This window comes from Taudactylus pleione, unplaced genomic scaffold (assembly GCF_031769625.1).
Source record: "Taudactylus pleione unplaced genomic scaffold, aTauple2 ptg000054l, whole genome shotgun sequence".
NCBI classification, from domain to species: Eukaryota; Metazoa; Chordata; class Amphibia; order Anura; family Myobatrachidae; genus Taudactylus; species Taudactylus pleione.
The window spans coordinates 2,715,156-2,731,817 of NW_028284456.1; the positions used below are offsets into that span (position 1 = coordinate 2,715,156).

At 44.2% G+C, this 16,662-nt stretch overlaps 1 protein-coding gene across 1 annotated transcript in view; it reads right to left on the reverse strand.

Annotated features, from left to right (window-relative positions):
* The window catches only part of STAC (SH3 and cysteine rich domain), a 325,716-nt gene that overhangs the window by 111,030 nt on the left and 198,024 nt on the right, over positions 1 to 16,662 (reverse strand). The window contains exon 4 of the mRNA XM_088464407.1: positions 8,666 to 8,747. Coding sequence (XP_088320533.1) covers positions 8,666 to 8,747 — 82 coding nt within the window. The remainder of the gene's footprint in view (positions 1 to 8,665; positions 8,748 to 16,662) is intronic.

Here is a 16,662-nt window from a genome sequence, read left to right on the forward strand (position 1 = left end):
AGTTTGCCAGCCATCTAAACTGAGTGATCGGGGGAGAAGGGCCCTAGACAGGGAGGTGAGCAAGAACCCGATGGTCACTATGTCAGAGCTACAGCATTCCTCTGTGGAGAGACGAGAACCTTCCAGAAGGACAACCATTTCTGCAGCAATCCACCAATCAGGCCTGTATGGTAGAGTGGCCAGACGGAAGCCACTCCTTAGTAAAAAGCACATGGCAGCCCACCTGGAGTTTGCCAAAATGCACCTAAAGGGCTCTCTGGTCTGATGAGACAAAGATTGAACTCTTTGGCGGGAATGCCAGGCATTATGTTTGGATAAAACCATGCACCGCGCATGACCAGGCCAATACCATCCCTACAGTGAAGCATGGTGTCCTGCTGACAGCATCATGCTGTGGGGATGTTTTTCAGCGGCAGGAACTGGGAGACTAGTCACAATAGAAGGAAAGATGAATGCAGCAATGTACAGATACATCCTGGTTGAAAACCTGCTCCAGAGGGCTCTTGACCTCATACTGGAGTGACAGTTCATCTTTCAGCAGGACAATGACCCTAAGCACACAGCCAAGATATCAAAGGAGTGGCTTCAGGACAACTCTGTGAATGTCCTTCAGTGGCCCAGCCTGAGCCCAGACTTGAATCCGATTGAACATCTCTGGAGAGATCTGAAAATGGCTGTGCACCAACCCTTCCCATCCAACCTGATGGAGCTTGATAGGTGCTGCAAAGAGGAATGGCGAAACTGCCCAAAGATAGGTGTGCCAAGCTCGTGGCATCATATTCAAAAAGACTTGAGGCTGTAATTGCTGCCAAAAGTGCATCAACAAAGTATTGAGCAAAGGTTGTGAATACTTATGTACATGTGATTTCTTAGATTTTTTTTTTATTACATTTGCAAAAATCTCGAAAATTTTTTTTACACATTGGGGTATTGTGTGTAGAATTTTGAGGAGAAAAATGAATTTATTCCATTGTGGAATAAGGCGTTAACATAACAAAATGTGGAAAAAGTGACGCGCTGTGAATACTTTCCGGATGCACTGTATATATGTATGTGTATACATGTGATATAGGGAATCGGTATGTAATACCGGCAGCTGTTTAGCCGCCAGATCAAATACCGACAGCGGCAGCCCGGCGGGTCTAAATCCAGAAAAGGAAAGGTAAGTAAGCTAACCCTCCCCTCTCCCCCACCCCTAACCCTCCTTTAGGGGTGCCTAACCCTAACCTCCCCCCTTAGTGCCTAACCCTAACCTCCCCCCAGGGGTGCCTAAACCTAACCCCCCCTCCCTGCACCCTAAATTTAACCCCCCTGGGGGGGTGCCTAACCCTAATATCCCCCCCTGGTGCTTAACCCTAACCCCCCCTTCCCCTAGCTTAAACCTAACCTCCAGGGGGGTGCCTAACCCCAAGTCCCCACGGGGGACCCTAAACCTAACCCCCCCATCCTCGGGCTAAGTGTTCTACTTACCCATCAGAGGATGATCGGGATGTCAGGGGTCGGTCTTCTGGCATCGGGATTAAGATAGGCATCGACATTTTGACACCTATCTTAAGTTCCTTGGTGGGCAGGACGAGTTGGGATTTAGACCGGCAGCATTGCGTCCCCTGGTCTATTAACTACATCCCGTGATATAGAGTGTAAGCTCCACTGTGATGGACTGGTGTGAATGACCAAATTTTTTCTGTTAAGAAATGCATAATATGCGTGCTCTATATACCTGTTAATAAAGTAAATAAATACATTTGTCAGCACCTGCCAAGACAAGGAACACATAGGTTGGCAAGGTTCAAAAGTGCTAATCTGTATCTTTTAACCTTAAATCTGGCCATTACAAATGAGACCAAGGGGTCTATTTACTAAGCAGTGTTAGGAGACAGAGTGAAAAGTGATAAGGTGCCAGCCAATCAGCTCCTAACTGCCATCTCACAGGCTGTGTTTGAAAAATGACAGTTGGGAGCTGATTGGCTGGCACCTTATCACTTTTCACTCTGTCTCCTAACACTGCTTAGTAAATAGACCCCCAAGCCTTCATTTACTGCTTATGACCAGTCCATGTTCAGTGTGAGATTTGAGAGAATTGTTCACAATAAGACCTTCTGATTATATTGACATAAACTTGCCTTAGGGAATCAAGTAACCTGCACTTTGTCTAAATGTACAATTTAGTGACGTTCTGCTCGGCGCATTCCACACAGGATGTATTACACTGGATGTAAGAACCAAAATGATGTAAGCCTGTTGATCTACAGCAATATGCACATACAAACTGTGTATGCACATGTGTACATTGACAAAATAGAAAACAATGACACCTATTTTTGTAAGTTACAAAGAAGAAATTATAGTATGTCCCAATGACTCCAGACAGGCAAGGCCGCCCAAACCTCAAACCCGTCTTCCCGCACCACAATTCTCTGGCAACAAAACCCCACCCCCTAAAAAAATGAGTTGTAATAAGGACAACTAGTTCTCTGATGCTGGGAGGCCTGCTCTGATGCCCTCAGCAACTGGTGACTCTAGGCACATGTCTAGTGGGAAATCCACCACTGATGCTCACTTTTTAATAATTTAATTATTTTGGCAGAGCCACTTTAAGAGGTAAGGTGAGAGCCTAACCTCAGCTCTTCTGCCCCACTCACACTTTCCCACTTCAGTCATCAATATTTGTTGCGGTTTCAACTGCAGGAGACAGTGCATAGATACAAATGATTCTCCTCCTGAAGTCTGAGGGACAAAAGCACTGACTGATAATTATCTCCTTTACTGACTGCAGGATGAAAAGCTTGGTGATGTACTGTATATCACCACAGACTTCCAAGTGCACCATGACAGTAGCTAAAAATGTGTGGGGTGTGTTGAAGGAAATTGGGGACTGCAGCTCTGGACAACCTCAGGCTACAAAGAGGTATGAAATACCCTGGTTGTGAATCTGGAATAAGCTAAGTCCAGTGTAACATGTTTGTGCTTGGGCATTACAAAGACTGCTGGCTATGTCCTCTAGCTGTTAATATGACAAGAATTAAGCATTTTTAGCAACGCACATCACTGGTACTTTTTCTAATGTTCTGAAAAGGGTTATCTTAGATGGCAGTTTTGATGTTAGGATATACTAGAGGTTTATTCTATTGTAAATATACAGTTGATGTTTGATTAAAAGTGGCAGCTTCCATTAAAAAAGTGCTTTCTGGCAATCAGTGGAGTGGGGCCTATCAATGCTTGGTACACTGGTGGAGTAAGCAGCCATTAATGGCCATCCTAGCCAGGATGACCTGCTGCAACAAAAAATAATGACAATTATAATGGAAGCTTGTATTACAATTTATAGATATTTGTGTGACATCATAAGTGACTGAAAACAGTGACCTGCAGCATACTCAGCACCCAGAGCACACACTCCACTTGCTCCACCAACACCCCTGCCTACATGTTGGTATAGCATAAAAAGTAATGTACTAGACATACATGCTGACTTTTGGGCTGTCCCCTCCGAGAGGAGGCAGCGAGGTCAATGATGCAAGGGGACATTGTACTGCTAAGTTTGCGGTCCAGTTGGTATGGTGCTATGATTGCGTCATCATGCCCCCCTCCCCCCATACAATACAATGCTTGATTATGGCATTCATCAACCCACACAGACCTCCTACTTCACGTGGGAAGTGGGCAGCAGCGAGTGACCATAGGGGGCCTCCGGGAACTTGCTCACTTTTCCGGGCATCCGGGTGAGCCGCCCAAGGTCTGTGAATCTCCCAGACGATCCGGGAGTATAGGCAAATTGGGTACTAGATGTGAAATACTTATAATAAATGATATCTATGTCACCATTTGCATTTATTACAGCCGATGAGAGAGAGAGAGAGAGAGATAGATAGATAGATAGATAGATAGATAGATAGATAGATAGATAGATAGATAGATAGAGAGAGAAATAGAAATGGGGTCCCTTTCTGTGCAAGTCACTGTGGAGACTGGGTATGTTTGTGTCTCAGGAGAAAAGATCAGTTGGGAAAATCATGACAAATTTGTGACACATTTCAAAAAATAGGATAAAGGCAGGAATGTGGCAGACAGATTTCATTTTTCTGAAATATCAATAATCCAATACCTCAGTTATAGAAATCTGGCATCTAAATATGCACCACATTTTCCTGCATAAAATCCCCTTCCGTGTTATCAGGGCCATAACTAGGGTAGTGCGGCCTGTGCCATGGCACAGGGCACCGCAGGACAAGGGGCGCTATTCAGGCCTGTCAATTTTCTGTTTATTATCATTCTTACTTGTAGCTTCCTCTTATTTCATCCCCATCATGGCATTATGTGTATATGTATTTTTTGGGCCTTGAAATTATGCAATATTTTAACAAATGTGTCACAAAATTGTATCCCGAGAAACCCCACACTTTTTAGCAACATAAAAAATAAAGAAAGGTAAAAAAAAATGTTTTTCCTTTTCAGTTATACAGCTGTTGCAATTTCTGTGTGACATTTATGGGACAATTTTACCGGCAATATAGGTTTCATAAATGTCATCACATATCTGCAGGTGCAGATTATTTTCTTCTGTTGAAAAAACTGGCACAAAAAACTTTATTGCTTCTTGTTCAACTTGACAAATTAGCATTTCACGTACAATCAGAATCCCTATGTGCTCCAGGATAGATAATCACTGAAAAACTTTAAAGGGGAATTTTGAAGGGGAATTATCACAAAAAATAAATACCCTAGGATTAGAACATGGTTAATATTTAATAAAACAACAGACAAAAGTTAGAAATCAGACTTTGCTAAAATGTCCTGTACTTGGTACAACATAACAGTCAAAAGTATTCTGACCAGTCAGTTAATGTGCCTGATTTTATGAAACTGAATTCTAAAAGCAGATGATGGCCTAAATGTAATAGGGTGCAATCTTCAGCTGCTGTGGGGATTTATGTGAGTCGGCCCTTTTTGTTTTAAGTGGCAATCATTTTAAAGGCTAAACGGGATGTAGACGGCATCCCGGCGCGCGGGATGTCGACGGTCTGAATACCGGCGACTAAATCCCGACAGGTCTGAATCCCAACACCAGTATTCCAACCGCCTGCATGCCAAAGGTAAGTATCGGGGTGTTAGGGGGAGGATAGGGTTAGGTAGCGGGGTTAGGCATTAGGGGGAGGGTTAGTTAAGCAGCGGGTAGGGAGTGTTAGGATTAGGGTGCGGGGAGAGGGAGGTTAGGTTTAGGCACTAGGGAGGGAGGTTAGGTTTAGGCACCGGGGAGGGGATGTTAGGTTTAGGGTGCGGGGAGAGGGAGGTTAGGTTTAGGTACTAGGGGGGGAGGTTAGGTTTAGGCATCGGGGAGGGGTTGTTAGGTTTAGGGTGCGGGTAAGGGGGAGGTTAGGTTTAGGCACTAGGGGAGGGTGGGTTAGGGTAGGGGTTAGAAAAATGCTTATCGTTACTTCCTACGGTTGTCGGGATTCTGGCTCTCAGGATGCCGCTGTCGTTATTCTGACCAGCTGCATCCAGACAGCCGGGATTTCATACCAAACCCGGCTAAACCAGCTTGGTTTAGCCTTTAAAATGATTGCCAATTTAAAAATACCAGGAGACTCGCATAAATCCCTGCAGCGGCTGCAGATTGCACCCTATTACATATAGCCCGATATGTGAGCTTATTTCAGTCTGATTTCAAATTGTTTTCCACATTTGTGATATTAACTGATAACCAAATTCAATACTGTATAAATATTTTCATAGTTTTTACATTTACTGATATTTGTCAAATAATGTACAATACTTTCTAAAAATATACAATGCATACACGCCTAGGGAATAGGATCCTATAATCATGCCTCCCAACCTTCCTGATTGCAGAATTAAGATAAATTAAGCCATCCCTCTCCCGTCTTCTTACCTTGTGTCGTCATGGGAGTGCAGCACTGAGCTGTAACATGATACTCCATCCCCACACTCCCAGACCATTACTAACACAGGTAAGAAGGTGTCAGCTGTTGCACCTTCTTGTCAGTAGCCAGCGCTCAATGAGGACACATTAATTAGGTGCGATGCCAGTGATGTAGAATGCGTATCTGCCACACTTGTGGTAAGCCCCAAAATTGAGTATTGTAATGTGCACTCCATGGAGCTTGAAACTAAAATGGTCTGGAGACAAATTCAGGAAAAAATTAGGGTGCCAATGTAACAGCACATTGCACACAATTCCCCCTAACTGAATTGACACAGATGAAAAGTATATTTATGTTCCCTTAAACCTAGGTCACCAGTGCTAGCACCAGCCTAGGTTGCCTCCTGACAGACATAAGCAAGTTTAATACCTCAGTGCATGTCGCTAGAACAAAGTTAATAGCCCATTTAATAACTTGGTACAAATATGTACAGTGCATCTGGAAAATATTCACAATGCTTCACTTTTTCCACATTTTGTTATGTTACAGCCTTATTCCAAAATGGAATAAATTAATTTTTGTCCTCAAAATTCTACACACAATACCCCATAATGACAACGTGTAAAAAGTTTTTTTTGCAAATTTAATAAAAAAAAAAAACTAAGAAATCACACCTACATAAATATTCATAACCTTTGCTCAATACTTTGATGCAACTTTGATAACAATTACAGCCTTAAGTCATTTTGAATATGATGCTGTAAGCTTGGCACACCTATCTTTGGGCAGTTTCGCCCATTCCTCTTTGCAGTACCTCTCAAGCTCCATCAGGTTGGATAGAAAGCATCGGTGAACAGCCATTTTCAGATCTCTCCAGAGATGTTCAATTGTATTCGAGTATGGGCTCTGGATGGGCCACTCAAGTACATTCACAGAGTTGTCCTGAAGCCACTCCTTTGATATCTTGGCTGTGTGCTTAGGGTCGTTGGCCTGCTGAAAGATGAACCGTTGCCCTTGTCTGAGGTCAAGAGCGCTCTGGAGCAGGTTTTCATCCAGGATGTCTCTGTACATTGCTGCATCCATCTTTCCCTCTATCCTGACTAGTCTCCCAGTTCCTGCCACTGAAAAACATCCCCACAGCATGATGCTGTCACCACCATGCTTCACTGTAGGGATGGTATTGGCCTGGTCATGCACGGTGCATGGTTTGGTCCAAACATAATGCCTGTCATTGACGCCAAAGAGTTCAATATTTGTCTCATCAGACCAGAGAGTCCTTCAAGTGCATTTTGGCAAACTCCAGGTGGGCTGCCATGTGCTTTTTACTAAGGAGTGGCTTCCACCTGGCCACTCTAATATACAGACCTGATTGGTTGATTGCTGCAGAGATGGGTGTCCTTTTGGAAGGTTCTCCTCTCTCCACAGAGGAATGCTGTAGCTCTGACAGAGTGACCATCGGGTTCTTGGTCACCTCCCTGACTCGGGCCCTTCTACCCCGATCGCTTAGTTTAGACGGCTGGTCAACTCTAGGAAGAGTCCTGGTGGTTCTGAACTTGTTCCATTTATAATGATGGAGGCCACTGTGCTCATTGGGACCTTCAAAGCAGCAGATATTTTTCTGTACCCTTCCCCAGATTTGTGCCTCGAGACAATCCTGTCTCGGAGGTCTACAGACAATTCCTTGGACTTCATGCTTGGTTTGTGCTCTGACATGCACTGTCAAGTGTGGGACCTTATATAGACAGGTGTATGCCTCTCAAAATCATGTCCAATCAACTGAATTTACCACAGGTGGACTCCAATTAAGCTGTAGGAACATCTCAAGGATGATCAGTGGAAACAGGATGCACCTGAGCTCAATTTTGAGCTTCATGGCAAAGGCCATGAATACTTACGTACATGGGATTTCATAGTATTTTTTTTAATTAAATTTGCAAAAATCTCAAAAAAACATTTCACACGTTGTCATTATGGGGTATTATGTGTAGAATTTTGAGGACAAAAATTAATTTATTAAATTTAGGAATAAGGCTGTAACATAACAAAATGTGGAAAAAGTGAAGCGTTGTGAATAATTTCAGGATGCACTGTATGTTGTACTACAGAGCAACAAATGAGGTTTGGCTTTATTAAAGTTGTATGCCAACAGTAAACTTTAATTTATTGACTTGTTCACACTGGCCTGAAACTTTTTTTAAGATTTTTTTAGCTTTCTGACTTTTTCTATGCTTTCCATCCATGTCTATATATTATCAGACAGAGCTGTTTATTTTCGCTGCTCCTACTTACAATACCTCTGTGTTCTCTTAATTTATAAAATCGTATCCATAGAGCACCTTTGGGCTAAATTTCTAAGGAGAACTTTTCACAGCTGCTGCATCTTAAGCAGTTTTGGCCACTGAATTATATTCAATACAAAACCAGGCATGTTTTGCATTGAATGTAATTGCTACTTATATACAGCGTCTAAAATTGCTGAAGACGTGACAACTTAGAAAGAAGCTGCATAATAAATTTAGCCCTTTGTTTCAAATACCAGAAAAACAAAACGTTTTGCCTTATTATATAAAAATATGGCTGAAAAGCACAGGACTGAGCTTCAAAGATAAAGCAATATCTTTAGTAAGCGTCACAGGAAGGCATGGACACCTCTATAAATTAAATGTCAGCTGGTGGTGGATTATTTAACATATGCCTCCTTTTATAGTAAGAACACACTCATAACAAACTGCACTGATCACATCTAAGAAGTATAGAGAGGGTTATGTTTAATGAATACTCACCGATAGGCATTACTTCTTTAATGCATCCAAACTGCTCATGTATAAGTAATGGAGAGCTATAGTACCGTCGAAAACCTTTTGGCTAGATAGTGGCATTAATGGGAAAAAAGAAAAGGAAAGAAATGTAAATAAAATAGGTTACATTGGTCTATTAGCAAACTGTTGCAATATGTTTAATCATACAGTTATTTAACAGCATATACCCATTCCCACCATTATGTTTAGGGGCTTAGAAATGTCTGAGAATTACAGCAAAACTGTGTAGAGGCCCCCTACACAACATACTGTACCCACCATAACTTCTGCTCCATTCCCAGTGAGCATCCAACAGGGCAGAGCAATAAGCGCATTAGTAGTGATGTTACACATACGTCTGAATTGCACATACAGTTATTTTATTCTCTAGTATTTTCTAAATCATTTCACTGCCCAGCTACATTTTGTGTAAAGTTACAGTTTATTAAGCTTGTACAGAAATAAGGCACATGTTTCCCCATGGACAGGGGCCCTTTAGCAATCCCATAGACCAGTGGTTCCCAAACTGGGTGCCGTGGCACTCTGGGGTGTTCTGGGACACTTGCAGGTGTACTTAAGAAAAATGTAAGAAGAGAGAAGGAACTCTGTTGGGTGAGCACTCTTGGAAATGAAAATTTCTTGAATTTAAAACATAACTTTTAATATATAATGGTTAATATATATATATATATCTCTATCGCACTTGGCAGCTATAAGGCATAAACTTAAAACTATTAGCACACACTATTTCCAACACAATAGTCCCCTCCGGGACTCAAAACACATACACACATAAATAGTAATGGGGAGATATGAGATAGTTATAGGTCCTAAATCTCGGCTGTCATGTTACGTGCAAGTTATGCAGAACATAGGCACATTGGTGATTCCAAATTCACATAGTTCCTTGCAACATCCCATAACACATATAATAAACAAAATGACACCAATGTACACTAATGGCACCACAGATAGTGCTTGTGCAAAATAATAGTTAAAGCAACTTTTTTTACATCAGTCAGTATAGCAGCATATACTTATAGTCTAATAAGTCCTCAGGTACATAGGACTATTCATTTGCAACATCCCAAAAGATACATAAAAAACAGAATAACACCACTGCACAGTAGTAGTAGCACCACATAAGAGTGCTTGTGCAAATACTAGTTAGATCAGCTCATTTGCATCAGTCAGTGTAGTAGAATTAAGGCCCCCATACTTCAGAGATGGATCGCTGCGATCCTGCGATAAGATCGGAAACGCCGATCCGCTGGTCACAAATGCCGACCGGTGGCCATCGACGTTCCGCGATCCGTCACAGGATCGGTGAAATTCTGCATGTTGTATTTCACCGATCTACCAATCATGATAATTTTATGATCGTGATCGGCATATCTGTGAAATCCACCATGTTGGATTTCAGCGATCCTGCAATGCCGGGTTGCAGGATCACAACATCGCGGCAATCCGTCGCTGATGCATGGGGGTCTTATCTAATGGTCTAATTCTGTTGCTAAAATCCATCAGCTGGACACTGATTAACAGAATACTATCACTGAGTGCAAAGAATAGCAAAACACCTAAAGTGCTAGTGCAAATGATAATCAATCTGGTTCAGCGGTATTAGTTAAAACGTTTGTATATTCTCTAATTCTGTGGCTGCAAATAGTTAATATAAAGTAGTAGAAAAGTTCAAAGCAGAGATTTCATTAATATTCAATAGTGTTTAAGCTGAACGGTAACGCACTAGGTAGCTGCTTATAAGAAGGTGCTAGCGCATACCTCCCAACATGACCCTCTCCAGGAGGGACACAATGCTCTGGTCCTGGACTTCCCTGGTAATGTATGATTGTTGGTGGCTCCAGAGGTGGGGGTACAGTACAGTCCAAAATTCAAATAGGGGAGTCACACCAAAAGCCAGTGAGTCCCAGCCAGTGATGTTTGGCAGCGTGTGAAATGACAGTTGGTGTGGCTCCCCTATTTGAATTTTGAACTGCGCTGCAGGCGTGTCTCTTACCAGGGAAATCCAGGACCAGAGCATTGTGTCCCTCCTGGAGATGGTCATGTTGGGAGGTATGCTAGCGTAATTGTTAATTATTTTTGCATTAAATGTACTCCTAAAGACAAAAAGGTCTGATGTATGCAATGGTATGTTTGAACTAGAAAGGTGCAGCCTCACGCCGGTAATACATAATCATATAGGCATAAAGCATAAAGTTAACACATGTACAGTGCCGCGAGGAGTATTGGAACCTGTACAGCCGCTCTGAGGGGTATATTTACTAACGTGCGGGTTTATAGAGGTGGAAATGTTGCCCATAGCAACCAATCACATTCTACTTATCATTTGTCTAGCATCTTCTAGATCGTGGGTTCCCATCCACGGTCCTCAAGGCACACTAACAGTCCAGGTTTTGAGGATAACCATACTTGAGCACAGGTGACTTAATTAGTACTTCAGTTATTTTAATTTAACCATCTGTGCTCAACCATGGATATCACTAAAACCAGGACTGTTATGGGTAAATTTACTAAGGGTCGAGTTTGTGTGAGTTTCAGTGAGTTTCAAACTCACAAGAGTTTTTCATCTCGCAAATTTACTAAAGACAAATTCGAGTGAGTTTGAAGTGAGTTTTCTTTTTTCACTGTTAAAACTCGTGTGAGTTTGCAAACTCGAGAAATCTCACCTTCGGCCAAAATCGGAAGTACTTTAGATGAAAAAAGATGAAACTCTCAAATTTACAGCATATTGTTACAGTATCGCTAATGACAGCTCCAGCCTTGAGCTATCCTTAGTAGTGTGGCGCCAGCCAATCAGCGGCGGCTTCCATTAGTGGTCACTAATTGGCTGGGACCCACGTGGAGGAGCCGCTCATTGGCTAAGCCCACGTGGGTCCCAGCCAATGAGCGACAATGAGCGACTGCTAATGGAAGCCGCCGTTGATTGGCTGGCGCCACAGCACTAATGAATGCTCAATCCCGGAGCTGTCATTAGCGATACTGTGACAATATGCTGTAGCGTCTTGTTACAGTGTCTCCGGGGCCCTCTTTGGAATACTGCGGAGAACATCGTGGGACAAAAGGTGAGTATTGAATCTTTTTTTCAGGTAGAACCATTGGATACTTTACGTTGAGAAGGGGACGTGAACATCTGGGAGCAGGTAAGTATGTGTGTATGTATGTAAGTAATAAATCTTTATTTTCACGGTGTGTGTTGTGTTTTTTTACACATTTCTTTACAGGTGAACTAGGGGTACCCTTAATGCCCCGCATGCTGGTACTTGTGGTTCTCCAAGTACCAGCATGCGGGGGAGGCTTCCTGGGGCCTGCAGTTCTACTGTAAAGACAATGTTGTTAATTCAATTTTTAACACTACACCTATACTATCAATCCACCACCCACTGCCCAGGGGTGGCGGGGATAGCCCCGGGCTATCAGCCTAGGCCAGGGGTGCCCTGGAAAGGGGGTCCCCTTTATTGGAGGGGTCCCCAAATCCCCAGGGATCCCTGGCCTGGGCTGACTAGCAGTCAGGGCTGATGCTGCGGCTGGGGGGCTCGATGAAAGGCCACCCCTGGCTGTGGCATCAGCCCCCCACTAGAAAGGGTCCAGTGCTGGTTTTCATTTTAGGGGTACCCATACGCAAATTTTTTACCCCTATAATTGAAACCAGGACTGGCCCTGCAGCCTGGTGCTGGTACCTAATTTATGGTGGAACCCTACTTGTTTTGTTCCCCATAATTTTAGGTACCAGGACAGGCTGGCAAGTCCGGGGCTGGTTAAGCTTTAGGAGGGGGACCCTATGTAATTTTTTTTTTAATTATTGAACCCGTTTTTTACAGGTATTAAAACACGCAAGTAGCTTACACATATGTCACTGATATGTGCAGTCTGCTTGCTCGGGTGAGTTTTGCAGAGAGAAAACACTGCAATTTCGAGTAAGTAATCTCATCTAAACTCTCCTTAAACTCTCATCTAAACTCTCCTTAAACTCACCTTAAACTCTCATCTAAACTCACAATTTGGAAGAAAAAACTCACTTTGCTTCATCATCGAAAAACTCAATTTCAGCTAAACTCACTTCTTAGTAAATTTGCGAGTTTGATAAGGAAAAACTCACCCGAGTTTTGGTTAAGCAAAGTGAGTTTAAAAACAAAAAAACCCCTTAGTGTGCCTTGAGGACCGAGGTTGGGAATCACTGTTCTAGATTGATGATAGCTAGAATCTGATTGGTTGCTATGGGCAACATCTCCACTTCTATAAACCCGGACTTTAGTAACCTCTGAGAGTCTTCATGACGCTCCAAGCACTGCCGCAGTTACGGGGCTGAATAAGGTAAAACACTTTTAATAACTTGATACAATTCATCCTATTAATTTTGGTTTAGCAGGAATTAAAATGTTTTTAAAAGAACAATTGTGGGTTAAATATTGTGGACAGAAAAAGGGGAGAACAGTGAGCCATGTGAGCCCTAACCGAGAGACAGGTTATGGACCTTCATTTGACTTATACAGTATATATATATATATATATATATATATATATATTCCATAGACAGAAACCTTATGGTTTCACATGTCCCATTAAGGCTGCTTAGACATGATCTGAAAATTCACAAAACCTTTTGATTTTCTGCCACTCAAACTTTAAAAAGCAATGTAATTACGATTATTGAGGCTGACGCCTTAATGGACATGTTCCTTGCGCAATACAGATATGGTATGCCATCACACCCTGTGGTTAACAGCAGATTCAGCACTCTCACAGAATGAGATTGCTGTCACTCACAAAATGGTGGAGCTGCTAATTCACAGAATTGTGTGCTCATTGGAATACACACATGCAGTCTATGCAACTGAGGTTTAAGCAGTTATGTGTCTCCCACATCCTTCTCAGTGCCCACAATCTTCCCATTTGATCACCAAAACAATCTCACTGGCTTCCACCATCCTTCTCACTGCATACAATTATCTCATTTAGAATACACCTTCAGCTGCCTTATTTTTAAAAATATCATACTCTGTCTATGCATGTACACTTTCTTCCCCTATATACCTCCATGCTGCTATATATTCCCCATTCCCTACTGCTGTGTGGTCTCCCAACTGTGATAGTCTGTGTTCCCTCATTCGCACCAATGTTTTTCCCCAGCTGCACTGCCCAGCATACGTGCCTTCTCCACAGCCACGCTGCTGTCTTTCTCTCATCTGTGGCCTCTTTCTTCCTCCATCTGCAGCACTACTCTGATCCCCCAACCGTGCAACTCTGTCTCCCACCACCACCCACACCACTCTGTCTTCTTCCCCATCCACACCAATCTGTCTTCCCCAATCCCTACTGCTGTGTGGTCTCTGAACCAGGGCAGTAGCTAGGGTAGTGCGGCCGGTGCCATCAAACAGGACACCACAGGTCAGGGGGCGCTGTTTGGGCCTGTCAAATTTCTGTTTATTATCATTCTTGCTTTTAGCTTCCTCTTATTTCATCCCCAGCATCTCCTGGCCTCTCCTATCTCTTCCCTGGCCCTTCCCCATGAAGCCCTGGGCCTTTTTTGGGTGCATTATGTCCCTTTGAAAAATAAGGGGGGCGCCAATGCTCTTTCTGGCACAGGGCACCAAAAAGTCTAGTTACGGCTCTGCTCTGAACTATGGTGGTCTGTGTTCTCTCATCCGCACCAATCTGTCTTTCTCCATCTACACCACCCTGCATCTGTGCCACTCTGTTTCCTTCTGTACCACTGCCTTCCCCTAAACCACGCCGCTGTCTTCCTTTCCTCTGTGGCACTCTTTCTTCCTCCATCTGCACCACTCTGTCCCCCCCCCCAACTGTGCAACTCTGTCTCCTCCCCCCCCATCCGCACCAATCTGTCTTTGCCCATCTGCACTGCTCTGTCTTCCCATGTCCATGCCACTCTCTTCCCCCATCCACGTCACTGTCCCCCCAAACTGTGCCACTTTGTTTCCACCCATCCGCAACACTGTTTTCCACCCATCAGCATTACTTTGGCTACCCCCCCCCATCCACACCACTTTTATCCCATCTGCACAGCTCTATTTTCTGCTTTGAACTCAGTTGCATAGACTGCATGATCGTAATTTCATTGCTTTTTGAAGTTTGAGTGGCAGAAAATCAATAGGTTTTGTGAATTTTTAGATCATGTCTAAGCAGCTTCAATGGGGCATGTGAAACCGTAAGGTTTTTTTGTCTATGGAATTTCATAGCTTTTTTAAAATTTATTAACTACAGTATCCGGGTTTCACTGGGCCCCCCAGCCAAAGCATCACCCCTGACCGCTTTTAAGCCCAGGCCAGGGATCCCTGGGGAGTTGGGGATCCCCCCAATAAAAGGGTCCCCCTCCTCAGGGCACCCCAGGCCCAGGCTGATAGCCCAGGGCTATCCCCGGCACCCCTGGGCGGTGGGTGCTGGGTTGATTGTGTTGTGTGGTGCATAAGAAAATATAAATATTGTCTTTTGCAGTAGTACTACAGGTCCCAGCAGGCATCCCCGCATACTGGCACTTGGAGAACCACAAGTACCAGCAGGCGGGGTATTAAGGACCTGCTGGCACCTATAGTACCCCTGCAAAAGAAATATTAAAATAAAACAAACAGACACCATTTTTTAAAATTATTTTATTATGACGCACCTTCACCTAAGGGACGGCAGCCTTTAAGCTCTTTTTTATGGCTGCCGCTCCCCCAGGACTTCTACGGTGTCTTCACCTGGAGGGCGGCGGCCATTAAGCTCTTTTGCATGGCCACCGCCCATCCAGGGCTTCCCGGCATCTTCATGCTTCCTGGTCTCTCCAGCTCCCCGGCCGTCGACTGATTGGACGGAGCTCGCGCTGGCTGTATTCAAGCCAGCCGAGGGGGCGGGCGATGACGTGATTGGCTCGCGGCGGCCATCTTTGAATTTCAAAATGGCGCTGAAGCACCATTTTTGAAAAGGGCACGCTCGGTTCTCACCATGGAAGTCAATGATAAGAACAGCTCATTGGCTGAGAGGCGGAAGGCTCGCCTCTCTCAGCCAATGAGCGCTCCGCACCGGGATTTCTGTACTGAAATCCCGGGCAGAGATGTCATTCGGGATTTCAGTAGGGTCCGGGTATCTTGTGTTTTTATTTTGCCAAGACCCTGGATTGTGTGTAGAGGACCTGATCCACGCATAGGAGGAAGTGAGTATGGAATTTTTATTACAGGATTTCCTACTGGAGAAGAGGACAGATTGGCTTCAGGGATACATAGGTGAGTATGTGAGATAGTGTGTGCATGTGTGAGTACATGTGTGTGTGCCTGTATGTTTTAATAAAATTTTACTTTTCTACGGTGTGTTGTGTTTTTTTTTTAATATTGCTTTTGCTGTGGAACTAAAAGTACCAGCAAGCCCGTAATGCCCCGCATGCTGATACTTGTGGTTCTCCAAGTACCAGCATGCGGGGGAGGCTTGCTGGGAACTGTAGTTCCACAGCAAAAGCCAATATTTATATTTTCATATGCACCACACTTTACATAATCAACCCGGCACCCACCGCCCAGGGGTGCTGGGGATAGCCCAGGGCTATCAGCCTGGGCCTGGGGTGCCCTGTGGAGGGGGACCACTTTATTGGGGGGGTCCTAAACTCCCCAGGGATCCCCGGCCTGGGCTGACTAGCGGTCAGGGGTGATGCTGCGACTGGGGGGCCCGGTGAAAGGGCTCCCCTGGCTGTGGCATCACCCCCCCGCTAGACGGAGTCCGGTGCTGGTTTTGGGAAATACAGACGGGGCCCTATGCATTTTTCCCCCCTGTATTTCCAGAATCAGGACCGGCTCAGAGCCCTGTGCTGGTAGCGCTAAATACGGGGGATCCCTACGTCATTTGTCCCCCCCGTATTTTGGCAACCAGGACAGGTTCTGAAAAGCCTGGTGCTGGTTGTGCTTAACACGGGGGACCCCTACGTCATTTGTCCCCTGTATTTAGCACAACCAGTACTGGGGCTCCATAGCCCGGGG